Source organism: Castor canadensis, chromosome 1 (assembly GCF_047511655.1).
Source record: "Castor canadensis chromosome 1, mCasCan1.hap1v2, whole genome shotgun sequence".
Classification (NCBI taxonomy): domain Eukaryota; kingdom Metazoa; phylum Chordata; class Mammalia; order Rodentia; family Castoridae; genus Castor; species Castor canadensis.
In genome coordinates, this window is record NC_133386.1 from 155136610 (window position 1) to 155149658 (window position 13049).

At 35.5% G+C, this 13049-nt stretch overlaps 1 protein-coding gene across 3 annotated transcripts in view; it reads right to left on the reverse strand.

The window, feature by feature from the left end:
• Window positions 1-3591: 3591 nt before the first annotated feature.
• Pik3c2a (phosphatidylinositol-4-phosphate 3-kinase catalytic subunit type 2 alpha) overlaps window positions 3592-13049 on the reverse strand; it is a 94850-nt gene continuing 85392 nt past the window's right edge. For 2 of the 3 annotated variants that reach the window (XM_074042380.1, XM_074042373.1), the window contains 7 exons: window positions 11326-11533; window positions 9949-10073; window positions 8790-8907; window positions 8625-8697; window positions 8171-8280; window positions 7958-8083; window positions 3592-6599 (listed from right to left, as the gene is read on the reverse strand). In XM_074042380.1, the coding sequence (XP_073898481.1) occupies window positions 6417-6599; window positions 7958-8083; window positions 8171-8280; window positions 8625-8697; window positions 8790-8907; window positions 9949-10073; window positions 11326-11533 (943 nt within the window). In that variant the 3' untranslated portion in view covers window positions 3592-6416. The other variant, XM_074042391.1, reaches the window with a different exon arrangement.

Below are 13049 nucleotides of genomic sequence, written 5' to 3' on the forward strand. Positions count from 1 at the left end.
GGATCTGCCTGAGTATTTGAACAAAGCCAAAAAAAAAAGCATGGCCCTGGGAAGGACGAAGGTCTGAGTGAAATAAGTAAACTCCTGTTAACAAGTTTAAAGTGGTGCGAGGTTTGAAGAAAATGTAGGTATTAAAATGTCCACTCACTCTTTAAGCCTATCACTAGGTGGTCAATAACTTTATGAAACATTAAGAACTTAAAATTGTAGTATTTTACCCTAGCAAAGATGCATTCGTATCGTTAGCTAATTTTGTATTTTTAGCCAATGTTTGGAATAGGTATCTCAACTTGGCACCAGTTCTCCATGTCTGGTTCTAGCCATTGCTCCACACACCTTCATTTCAGGTAGGTAGTCTGCTCAAAATACAAACGCAGGAGACTACACTTACTCCTTTAATCATCTAGGCACAAACATCAAGAATACACTGACTTCATTTCCACCGCACCCTCAAATCCTAGCAATCCTAACTCATCTGGGCAACTAGGTGGAACCCTATTGTTTCTGTTTTTACTCATCTCCACCCAAATCCATTCTCCACCTGGTTGTCAGTCATAAATCAATGTATTACACCCGTGTAAATCCTTTCAATATTTAAATAAATGTATTTAAAATAAAATCTAAACCCCTGGCCTCACAGCTTGCACCTTAAAAACACCACAGCCACTTACTCCCTTCTGACCCTACAAGGTAACACTGTGCTCCTTTCTTGCATAGTTTTCCCCTCCTCCTGTTGCTGTACCTGAAATGTTCTTCCTCAAGATCTAAGGTCTGGCTTTCAGATCCTGGCCTCCATATCACCTCAGACAGGCCTTCTCTGAAAAGGACCACCTAAAGTCGCCCTTTTCAACATCGTATCCTGGTTATCTTCACAAAACATGAATTTCTGCCATCATCTTCAGTTTCTTGTCTTTCTGCCTCCAATAAATTCTGAACTGAGAGTAGTGTTTATCGCTTTTATTGCAGCACCCAGAACAGTGCCTGGCAGGAAATTAGGCACTCAATAATTATTTGAAATGAATTCGTTTTTCTTCTTCTGTGAAGATGTCTAGATCACAGATCTTATTTCAGGAAGACAGTAGCGGATAGTGGGAAGAGTAAAGGTTTGGTAATCTAGACCCAGACTATGGTGTGTAATTTGGGTCATCAGTTCCTTACACACATAAGCCTTTAAAAAAAATTATTTAGGTGGTTTTGTAAGTGCTGAAGATTGAGCCCAGAGCCTTGCTCATGCTAAGCACATGCTGTACTACTGAGATGCACTTTCAGTCCCACACAGGAACTTTTTAAACCCACCAGCATTGCTGGAATGATTTGCTGTCAACCTCCTGACTTACCATTACAGTTGTCTTGTAGTAGAAAGACTGAGGCACATCTATGATATAACTGATAGGCATTTTTTTTTTGAGACTGCCACTCTGCTCAAAAAAAAAAAAAAAAAAAATCAGGGCTGATGCCTGACTCAAGTGGTAGAGTGCCTAACAAGTGCAAGGCCCTGAGTTCAAGTCCCAGTACCGTCAAAACAATCAGTGCTTGGAAGTACAGGAATTCACAACACTGCACCCAGCCCTCACTAGTTTAATTCACTTTATCTGGCAATATTTGCATAATCAGAAATAAATGATAAAATACAAGGTAGGTATGCTTTAAATTTTAATCAAGTGACATTTATCTTCTATTAAGCAATGCTCCATTACTTTTATATATGGCATTACTTTGGGCAACTTTTAAAAATTGGAAACTTCTGATTTTTTAAAGACTAAAAGAGGAAAAAGTGTAATTCTACTACCTAGAGAATAGTTACTGTTAATACATTTAAAGCAGCTGTTCAATTATTAAATTTTGTGGTACTGGGATTTGAACCAGGGCTTCATATTTGCTAGGCAGGTGCTCTGCTGCTTGAGAACCGCTTCAAGTATTTTTAAAAAGTGAGGCTTGTGCACATAATTCAAAACCATGTGGGACGCTCTCACGAGCCTTCTCGTGAGTTCGTTTTCCTGACCTGAGGGCGACTGGACATGCAAAAAGGACAAAGGATAGAAGACAAACACGCACACAGTTGGGGTCAGGTGTGTTGGGCACTTGGATGGAGACGCACAACAGCCTCATTACTTATTATTTTTTCTATTCTTTAAAACCTTACTTCTAAAGTCTTCTTTTCTGTTCTTTGAAGTCTTTCCTTAGACTCGCACTGTTCCATGTTTTCCTTAATCTCTCTTAAAGTCTTGGCACTGAGACTTGCACTGTCCCATGTTCTCTCTTAGAGTCTCCATCCTTAGACTCGCAGACACAAACATCCAGCAGCAACAGCATCATTCTCACAAGCAGCCCACCAATCCAAACTATCAAATCCAATCCCCCACTCATCCTTCTTCAGGGAGTCTTTTATAAACAAGGAGGTGGAGCCAACAGTTCTCCAGGAGAGGCATGACATTGTAACAAGAGAAACCCGAGTTCCTACTTCTTTCCAGCTTAGGAAAAGCAGCTGTGTTGATTTTGCCTTTGCCCCCTTCTGCATCTGGGGCCATGCCAACCTCAGCCTGTAGATCATTGAGCACAACTGTACTTATGTCAAGTTCTCCTCACAGGATGCTGAGATTGGGAGGATCATGGTTCCAGGCCAGCCTGGGCAAAAAAGTTTGTGAGACCCCCCATCTCAATGGAAAAAAGCTGGGGATGATGGTACACATTGTGGTTCAGACTGTCCTATACAAAAGGTAGACCCTATCTCCAAAAATAACCAGAGCAAATAAGGGTTGAATTATAAGCATGTACCACCACATCCAGCTAGTTTTAGGTATGTTTGGGTCTCTGGTCCATTTTGAATTTATTTTTGTATGTGGTATGAAGTCAGTCCTCACTTTTTTTTTTTTTTCTTTTTGTCAGTTCTTGGGTTTGAACTTAGGACTTTGCACTTGCTATGCAGGTGCTACCATTTGAGCCTCACCTCTAGCCCCTACCTCATTTTCTTTCATGTAGTGAGAAGAGAAGGGGGAGAGGCAGAAGGATGTGTGTGTGTGTGTGTGTGAAGTCAAAAAGACATGGAAGAGTGCAGAAAGGTCTATCAGACGTTTATCAGAGTTCTAAAAGCAAAGGATGATGTGACTGATAAAATATTATGCTATGTGATGGATTCATTTATAGAGTTCATGATATTCTTGTCTATTTTTGTATATATATGTTCAAATTTCCGTAACAATTTTTTCAGAAAGACCCTTTTTTTCTCCTGACAGAAACTGAGTTTTAAGAACTGGTCTAATCGCTCTTTCAGTGTCTTTGGGTCCTTTTCCATGTTATCCTAGGGTCAGGCTACTTAATATTTAAGTAAACCAAAGGCCAGGAACCAATACTCACAGAAGCACTTCATACCTACAAAATGGTGAGAGGACTGGAGCAAAGTAGTAGCAATTCATAACTTCAAACAATCACTTAGAAGTTAAGACTCTCTATTTAGACATTTTTTGAAGAAACTGACAAGCCAGTTCTGAAATGCAGGATTACTGAACTTAATAAATTCCTGGGTAAGCTGCAAAGAGCAGCAACAGTGAGCTCATATAAAAGTTTGAAACCAAAATATGTCAACAAGGAAAGAAATGTCAGCAGAGTTCCTTTATTCCAGAAATATTTTAATACAATCATAGTACAGTTATAAAGTCACATTCAATCCACTGAATATATTCAAAGTATTAATAAAAATATTATACATCTTTATTCACTGTCCTGATATAATTAAAGCATTTGGTTCTTATAGATGAGACTAGTTCTATTCATTCGTATTTGCACTGCTCGTGAAACAGCATGTAAGTAAATCTATGGATTATGACAGTGGGGGTCAGTCTTTTTTGACCTGAAGTTTATCAAAAGTAAACGTTTTGCTTTTTAAATACCACAATACTTGAATACTACAAAGAACAGTTAATTTAAGGCAAGATTTTGAAACTTTTATACTTAATTTAAAAAAAAAAACCTTTATCAAACGTCGTACATGCCTTGACATTTAGATAACTACAGATTTGTATAAAGGAAATGATAAAAACAACAGTGCCAGTTCTACATTGGGTTTCTCAGTAGAGAAAACAATAGGTTCTTGGGTGAAAACCATTATCTTCAAATCCCAAAACACTGGCAAGAGGAAAGAATTCTTCTGGCATAGGGCTTCTATGTAACAGAATGATTTTTACTCAATAGAGGTAGGTATAAAATATTTTGATTATACATAAAAATTAGTGTCTTCAGACTTGTTTTTCAGATTTACTTTGTTAGACTTAAAAAAAAATTCAACTGATTTAGAATTGGCTGGAATAGTAGTAGTGCAGAGGCTACCCTCTTGTTTTCTGTTGCTGTTTTTGGTATGGACTGAAGATTAACATTTCACAAAGAAATAACTTACATTAATGTGTGTGTGTGTATATGTATGTGTGTGTTTTAATGACCAAAGGTACAAAACGAATTAAATTAAGAGAAAACGTTACCTCTTATTCTGAAGTTTTGTTAACTGTACAGTATTAATCATCATATACACTTTCGGGTATAAACCCAGATTTCTTATAATTGAAAAGTGACATCACATTTTCTAGCTCTATTGTTTGTGCTAAAAGATACTGCTGTGACAGATCGTAAGAAAGCAGTTTGGGTTGAGTCCAATTAACCTTTTACAAAGAGTTATGTTTTTTTTTTTTTTTACAGTGACAACTCATGGAATGGAATTAGGTTTCAAAAACTTAATCGAAAATTTCTACTTTATATTTGCAAAGCTACTTTAAGGAAAAAAAATGTATGTAGAAAAAGCAAAAAGTGCCTCTTTGTTCTGCATTTTAATTACCATTAAATAGACAATAAATTTTAATATTAAAAAAGACATTCATATACCATAGTCAGTTTTCCTACAAATGGACCATTAGTGTTAGGCACCAAAAATTTCAAGTTTTTAATTTTTTTAAACCTATTCCACTGATATATCTTCAATTCTTTTGTTTCTGCTCTGCACATATCATTATTTTTTTTAAACATCTGCAGTTCATAAAAATTTTGTTCTGGGCAACTGGATTGGAGATTGTCCTTTCTTTTAGTATTCTTCAGTAAACAGTTTGTCAATTTTCTCACAACCACCATATTGCTCCATCTCTATTGCCATTTAAAAAGTATTTGAATTTCTATTCTAACCATGAAATTTATTACATATACATGTTTATCTAAACTAAACAAATTTATGTCTGAAGTTAAATGAACAACTAATAAAAAATCTTAATGTTTACTGCAATAATTTTAAACTTCTCCCTGTGGTTCTGAATCTCATTGTATTATGGAATACAAATCTTTCATGTAAATGTACAGTGTTTATAATTGTATGCCAATTTACAAGACAACTTCCATAAAAGTCTATATTAAAATTCAGTTTGGACCCTACAATCCTTGTCCTAGGCCTCATGTGAAGAGTCTGCCTTTCTCCTGGAGTTCTTATACCAAACAGGAATGAGCATGGGGGTGAACAGTTTTCACTTGCTTAATAAGGAAATGAAGCATAGATGCGTGGAAGTAACAGTATTACCTGACTTCACACCCCTGGGAATGAATGTAGGATTATAACGGAATGATGAGAGTTCAGAATACATCACTGAATCTCACTCAGTTACTGGACAACAAAACCTTAAACAGCTTGACAGTCATAATAACTAAACCACACATCAGAAGTAGAGAAAATGATCTTGTGGGAAAAACTCAGTAAATGTACATAATTTTTTTTGTCTTTAGTAAACTGAAATTAAGTGAAAATTACTTATTATCAAATCAGGAAAAAGAAATCAGAAATGAAGTGCCAGAGAAGCATATAAAGTTAAGTAAGGCACCATTATTTACAACTTCTGATTGGCACTTATTTTAAAAAAAGGTAATGAATAAAAACACCAGTATTTCCCCCTCTACTTCTATAAAACTACTTAGTAGTTCTTAACATAGCTATCTATTATTTGTGCTTCTCTTTGTAGCCCTGTGAATAGCAGCTGCATTTTCTAGTAACATTCTGCATGTTCCTTTACTTTGGTGCTTGTGAACATACACGGTGGTAAAGGCTGTGAAAGGTGCTTAACAGGCAAATAAATGTGCTATTCTGCATGTGAAAAATTGCAAAATAGGTGGCTGACCTGACATTACTATCTCAGTCTTTTTCAGGACTTATTATATATTACGTTTAGAATTTGTAGCATTTAATAAATGATTTTAAAACAGCAATGGCTTCCCAAAATATATAAAAGTTATGTGACTATTGGTCCAACAGATGTGCTGAAATACAGCAAGTATATTTATAATTTCTACCCAAGTATAAAAAATTTTATACAAAGTTCAGAAGTATATGTGTGTGTACTCATCTGTGCAAATATTTGTATCTTCTTTCTTCCAAAGCTCAGAAATTCACTAGTTCACAGGTAAGTAGCTGCAGTCAGTTGGTACCACTTAACTGTCTCTTTGCTTAAGTTGAAATCTTTCAAAGGCAGTGTTATTCCACCCAAGAAAAAATTCTCCCGTAGAGACTCTGCACTGAGTACACTTAGCTGAAGTTCTCTCTGTCTCAGAGTTTCTTTGCTATATCCATTGTACACAAGCTACAGCAAAGGAAAAAACAAATGAACTAGAAATTAAGGTTTGTTTGGTTTCTTGTAATACTTCAAGTGAAACATAAGTGAAACTCAGTCAAACAGTGATACAATAAAAGACATTGTTTGTCATAATACTTCAGAAGCACATTTTGTGTTTCAGGAGTCTCCAGTTGTTTGATTATTCCTGTCAACGTTTGAGATTTACAAAGCCCCACCAATCACTGGCTAATAATCCCGAAACGTGTTCTTTCTGAGATGGAAGTGATGGGAAATGGAAGAGAAATAACATGGCAGTTACCTTAAGATGGCCTAGTAGCTGGGAAAAGAAAGGATGAGAGGGAGCAAGTTGGGAAGCACAATTATAATTATTTTACAGAAACAGCTTAAATTTTCCTTTTGTTGTCTTTCTGTTGGATTTTATATCATGAAATGGTAATTTCTGCTTATTCATGATTTAATACAAACTCACAGTAAAAATAGTCTGCAGCAATTTTGGAGCACTACAAAGCTACTGCATTTCAAATTCTCATCACAATGTTTAGAATGTTTGTTTTTCCAGAAAAACCTCCTCATAAGTTCTGAGAAACAGTTCCTTAATGTAGACCTCACAGTTTGGCTAAAACACCTTAGAGAAGCACACACATTTAATTTTTTTGACACTGTAACACCAACTATGAAAAACCTGAAAAAGAACACTAGTACTTATAATTCCAATTGTCTTCATCATGCATTGTACGTTTGTACAGGTACTTTTAAAGAGGTGAAAAGGCCTTCTATAGTTACTTTTTTTTTTTTTTTGCCTTTGACACAGGGCCTATATACCCTAGGCTGACTTGAACTCATGATCCTTCTGCCTCAGCCTCCCAAGTGCTGGAATTACAGCTGTGCATGGCTATGCTAGTCTTTTTATTTTTTATTTCTTGGATATGGTTTCATGTTTCTCCTCCAGGCCAGCCTGGACTGTTAAACTCCTACTTATGCCTCCAGCTTAGCTGGGTTCATAGGCTTGTGTCATCATACCCAGCTAATTGGTTGAGATTGGGTCTTGCTAACATTTTGCCTAGGTTGACCTCAAAACATGATCCTTCTAATCTTTACCTCCCGAGTAGCTGTAATTAGAAGTGTGAGCCACTGGCTCCCAGCATGGACAACCACTTTTTGAGAATACTGTATTTGGGGAGGGGGGTTTACACACTGAAAGGGTACTTGAATCATGGCTCTTAATGTCTTCTCTTTTGTTAAATATCCCTGGGCTGCTATTGACTTGCTCTGTGAAATAAATAGTTCAGCAGCTGATACTGAAAAACTTTAATTTTAAAATCTCAAAATAATACAGAAAAATTTAGGAAGTGATTTTAACTTACCATTTCATTGAATGTTGGATTCCTAGTTTTTCGTGAAATTTTTGTTTTACGTTTAGATGTTTTGTGGGTATCTGGAAGAAGGTATGTTTTGACATATGGATTTGGATCTGCCCCATCTTCGGTAACCTATAAAGAAAAGCATTCACTTCATAGTAATGCTTCCTATTGAGGTACAGGTTTCTTCTACAACCATTATTATTTATAACCACTCACAAGATCTTTGATGTGCATCACCATGATGAAAAGAGTACCATTTCGGTATGAAACTGATAACTTCACTGCTCCTCCTATTTGACCAGGAGTAGGACTAAAGGGACCTGCACCTGAAAATAGAAATACATTCCTCTTTATTTCATCCTGTCTGCAATGATTCAATTTTCAACAAAAGAATTTTTGCTTTACTTCCAGGACCACTGTTGTGGGGAGGACAAGTAGACAGTAGGGGAAGTAAAAAACCTGGTAGACCACTGATTTAGACTTTTTCAGTAACCACACTCAAATTATTAGGAAAGTTAAATTTATCCAGAAATAGACTGGTTTAAAAAGAATTCCCTCTTCCCTTTCTCAATGACTACAACCAGTAAGCCTAATGTCACTATACCATATTTATTGAAAAGTGAGACCTGTAAGTCAGTAATTATCAATAAAGAGAAAAAAGTAATCTCACCTGCAGACCTAGCTATCCCTTCAGCTTTCTCATCACGAAGTAAAGGATGGAAAAAAGTATAAACAAGATCACACTAAAATGAAAGAGAAAAAAAGATTCATTAGTTTAAATATTATGTGGCATAAAAGGTACAATATGTTATTACTTCTTATATGGGTAGATCACCTCTGCTACATCTGTTGAAGCACTCATCAAACTCTGTAAATAATTGTTTAACTCAATTTTCCTTTTGGCTGCTACATCTTTTATGTGTGTTCTTCCTAGAACCATCCTATTAGGAAAGCTATAAAAGAAAAACAAAAACAAGTGGGATTTAAATTATTTCATCTAGAAGTATTTATAGAATCCTGTACACTATTTACTGAGAAATGTATTTTTACATTCTTAAAGACAAAGCAGAGTCTTGATCTAACTTTTTTTTTGTGATACTGGGAATAAAATACAGGACCTTGCAAATGCTAGGCAAATGCTCTGCCACTGAGCAACATTCCTAGACCTAAAGTAATTTTGTGATTTACCTTCAAAGTACTAGAGTTTAAATAATTTAATTACTCATTTTCTTTTTATGAGCCTCGATACCAAGGATGCATGTTACTACTTTCATTTATTACTATTTTCTACTATTTCTTCTCCAATTTAATTATTCAAATATTTACCAGATCTCTAAAAGAATCATTACTCAATCAGCTACAGCTACTGCAGACATCAGCAAAATCCACAAATTATGATACAGGGCCTAAGTCAGGTACTGACCCATAATCTTAACTCTACTTATTTTGGTGTAGTAGAAAGATGAGATTGCAGATGGAAACAAACTCTAATGCCCACTTTTCTGCCTCCTTACTTTTGAAATCTTGACTGAGAAGAATTTGAACAATATGACAAAAGAAATCTAGTCATTATTATGCTATGGTAAAACTGAGAATTTCCAAGGATATAGGATACAATTTTAAGCACTAAGTTTCCAATTAACAGTTTCAGTGATATCTGCTTCAGGTTATTCAACATCAGAGAAGTTCAGTACAGCAGTGATACAGCATGTGAGTTTTTAAAACCCAGATTCCAAATTATCTTGGACTGCTTACTATGATAGAGACAATAAAGTTAAAGCTTCAGTGAAAATGAGGAATCTGGAGAATTTCACATTTTAAGACCTTAATCACATATTCATTGCTGATTCATTCAACAAAAACTTACAACTCCTTGTCTATCGCTACCTTTATATTAGGTCTGTATGCTACAAAATTTCACAAAACTTTTCACATATCTGAAAACAAATTGTTTCTTACAAAAAAGGATTAATTTGTACAGGATGAGAACATACCCAGGTAACTTCCAAAGTGGAAAAATAATACTGAGCTTATTATGAAGTTCTTGAAACTCATCGAATGTCCGGAATACAAATGATGGTTCAAGCTGTCCTTCCCTCAAAAGTCGGACTACATAAATCTGAAAAGAAATCACATGACAAGTACATTAAATTTATAATAAAATTTTCTTTCCTGGTGGAAAAGAAGTACATACAACTACATTCTAAGAGTGAACATAATGATTGTAAGATACACAAATAAGAACTTGAATGTGAAAGCCACTTTATTTCCAGGATTAAATAAAGAAAGTAATCAGGAAAAAAGACAAAAAAAAAAAAAATAGGGCGGGGAGTGAAAGAAACATGTTTTACTGGATAATTTAAACTACTATGAGTACAGTACTTCAAAGAATATAATACTGGTGTAGAAAGAGTCAGATATCCAAAGAAAACCAGAAATAAATTCAAGGAGATGTATGTAAACTTGATGTATTTAAAGATACCATTACAAATCATTGGGGAAAGAACAAATTTTACTTAAAAAAAAAAAAGTTAAAATAGTGAAACAGCTTTCTAAAATTGATAAATTCATCAAAAATTTAAAAAACCCTGACAGTTCTAAAAGGTATACCCCACAAAAACACTGGCCCATGGGCTAGGATGTCAGCTCAGTGGTAGAGCACTTGCCTGGCATGCAATCCATATTCAACCTACAGCATGGAAAAAAGAAAAAAAAGAAAAAGAAATTGCACAAGGTGAAAAAATGAAAGCAAAGAAAGATGATAATGCTACGGTTTTAGAAGATAATGCTATGGTACGGTGAACATTCTGTTTTTCTTTTAAAACACTTTATGTTTGTGTATATTGTAATACTTTATTGAAGAGTAGAATGAGAGCTTAACCTTTCATTTTGGCAGTGCTGGAGATTGAACTCGGGTCTTCCTGTTTCCTAGGCAGGTGTTCTACCACTGGCGTCACACCCTCAAGTCTCACACTAACTTTGGCATGACCAGACTTGGACCATAATGCTCCTATCCAGGACCACAGGCATGTGCCACCACATCAGGCCTGGGAGCTTAAGACTTTTTGAATTGTACTGGTTGGATCTCTTAAAGTGACCACGCTTTATCTTTGAAACTAAGAAAAAAACTGAAGAATGAGAAAGGAAGAACATATTTTGACTCTCATAGTTTTAAAATATATTTAACCAGAAATAAATACAAAAAAAATTAGGGAGGCTTCATATACATTTACTTATTTTTGGACCATCCATGTAAGCAGAAAGCACAAACAAAAACAAATGTTGGAACTTTAGTAAAGTCACTGAAGAACAGATAAAGGATAATAATAATGTATGCACAGCTGTCTTACAAATATTGAAACCAAACTTACATAATGTTTATCTGGGTTGTACTTTTTATGGTATGTGAAAACAGATGCTTCCTTGATACGACCATCTTGTCTAAAGGAGTACGTTTTGGGTGAAAATGAAAGGATGGGCTCGTCATTAGAAGGGAGACCAGAAAAACGCAGCTGAGCAAGGTTGTGAATGAAGAAATTAAACTTTGTGGCAATGCTTCCCAAACTTGACTCAATCAGCCTACAAAATAATCAGAAAACTTGTTAATAGTAAATCTCATGCAGACACATGGTAAATTCTGTCAAGTTACTAAAAGATAGAAAACACTTTCATATCTTTTAAAATATTAATCAAATTCTTACTCTGCCAAGGCTTCTCTTTGTTCTTTAGGCCCAAGATCTATTAAAATACATCTCAACCCAAGGAAAAAAAATGTTTGGTTTTCTTGACCATATGGGATCTAAGACTAATTAAAGAGCTATTAGAGATAGCTATCTCTAATAGATGATTAATACTAAAATGATGACTGTTATAAAATCAAATTTTAAAATTTCTCTATAAAATACTAGAGTGGTAGAAATTTGGTGCCAGAAACCTTGATAATCATAATTTCTTTCCATAAAATGGGAAAAAAGTTATGAGAGGACAGTCTGGCAGAGATAATGCAGAAGGTAGGCCTTGATAAAATACTGTAGGTAAGCAAAGGAAACAAGAAGCCTCAGTAACAGAGCTGAATACAGTTCAGTGGTAAAGCACTTATCTAGCATGCAGCATGAGGCCCTGAGTTTAATCTCTAGCACCATTTTAAAAAAGAAAGAAAAAAGGTGGCCATTTGCAGGAAGGGAGCCCTTTTCAGAAAGGAACCTATTCAGCTGACTCCTTGACCTTGGACTTTCCAAGACTCTGTAACTATGAGAAAACAAAATTCTGTTGTTTATGTCAACCAGTCTATGGTATTTTGTTATGAGATTACAAGTAAATGAACACATGCCTGTTTTATAGCTTTGCCCAGGAGAACCAATCAACACCTACACTGTCAGGCTAAGATTGGAAGGCTATAGAAAAGTCAGCTTCCTTCATTTCATTTGGTTACAAATAGTTTTATTAAACACACATGCATGCTAAAAAGCAATGCATGTCTCTTTAAGTCATTTTATTTATTTATTTATTTGTTTTTTATTCATTTATTCACATGTGCATATACTGTTTGGGTCATTTCTTCCCCCTGCTCCCCACCCCCACTCTCTCCCGTGGCCCAGACTATTGAGACTAGGGAAATCCAGTCCACTGAGAGGAAGGTAAAAGATAAAGGACAAAAAAGAATGAGCTCAGGAGCATGGCTCAAGTGGCTACTTAGCAAGCAGAGGTCCTCAGTTCAAATCTTGGTACCAAAAAACAAAAGCCCACGTGCTTTCTGCTGTGGTGTCATGATGACATGGGAGCAGTAGTCAGTGAACCACTTGGCCTTAAAGAACCTATTTGCCAGGAAGATCTTTTTTTTTAAAACAATGACAATCCAAAGGCCAGCCACTGGCATATATGTTTTAAGTACTATGTCATGTAGTAATACTTTACTACAGCAGTGTCCGAGAGTTTGCTGTTTTAAGCATTCATGGTATTCATAAAAATAGAATACTGAAAAACAGATTAGTACAGAAATCCTTTTCAAAAGAAACCTTAAAAAGAGGTACATGGCACTGTAGAAAACACATTCACTCAGAAATATGTTTATCAGACTGGAGGTGTGGCTCAAACA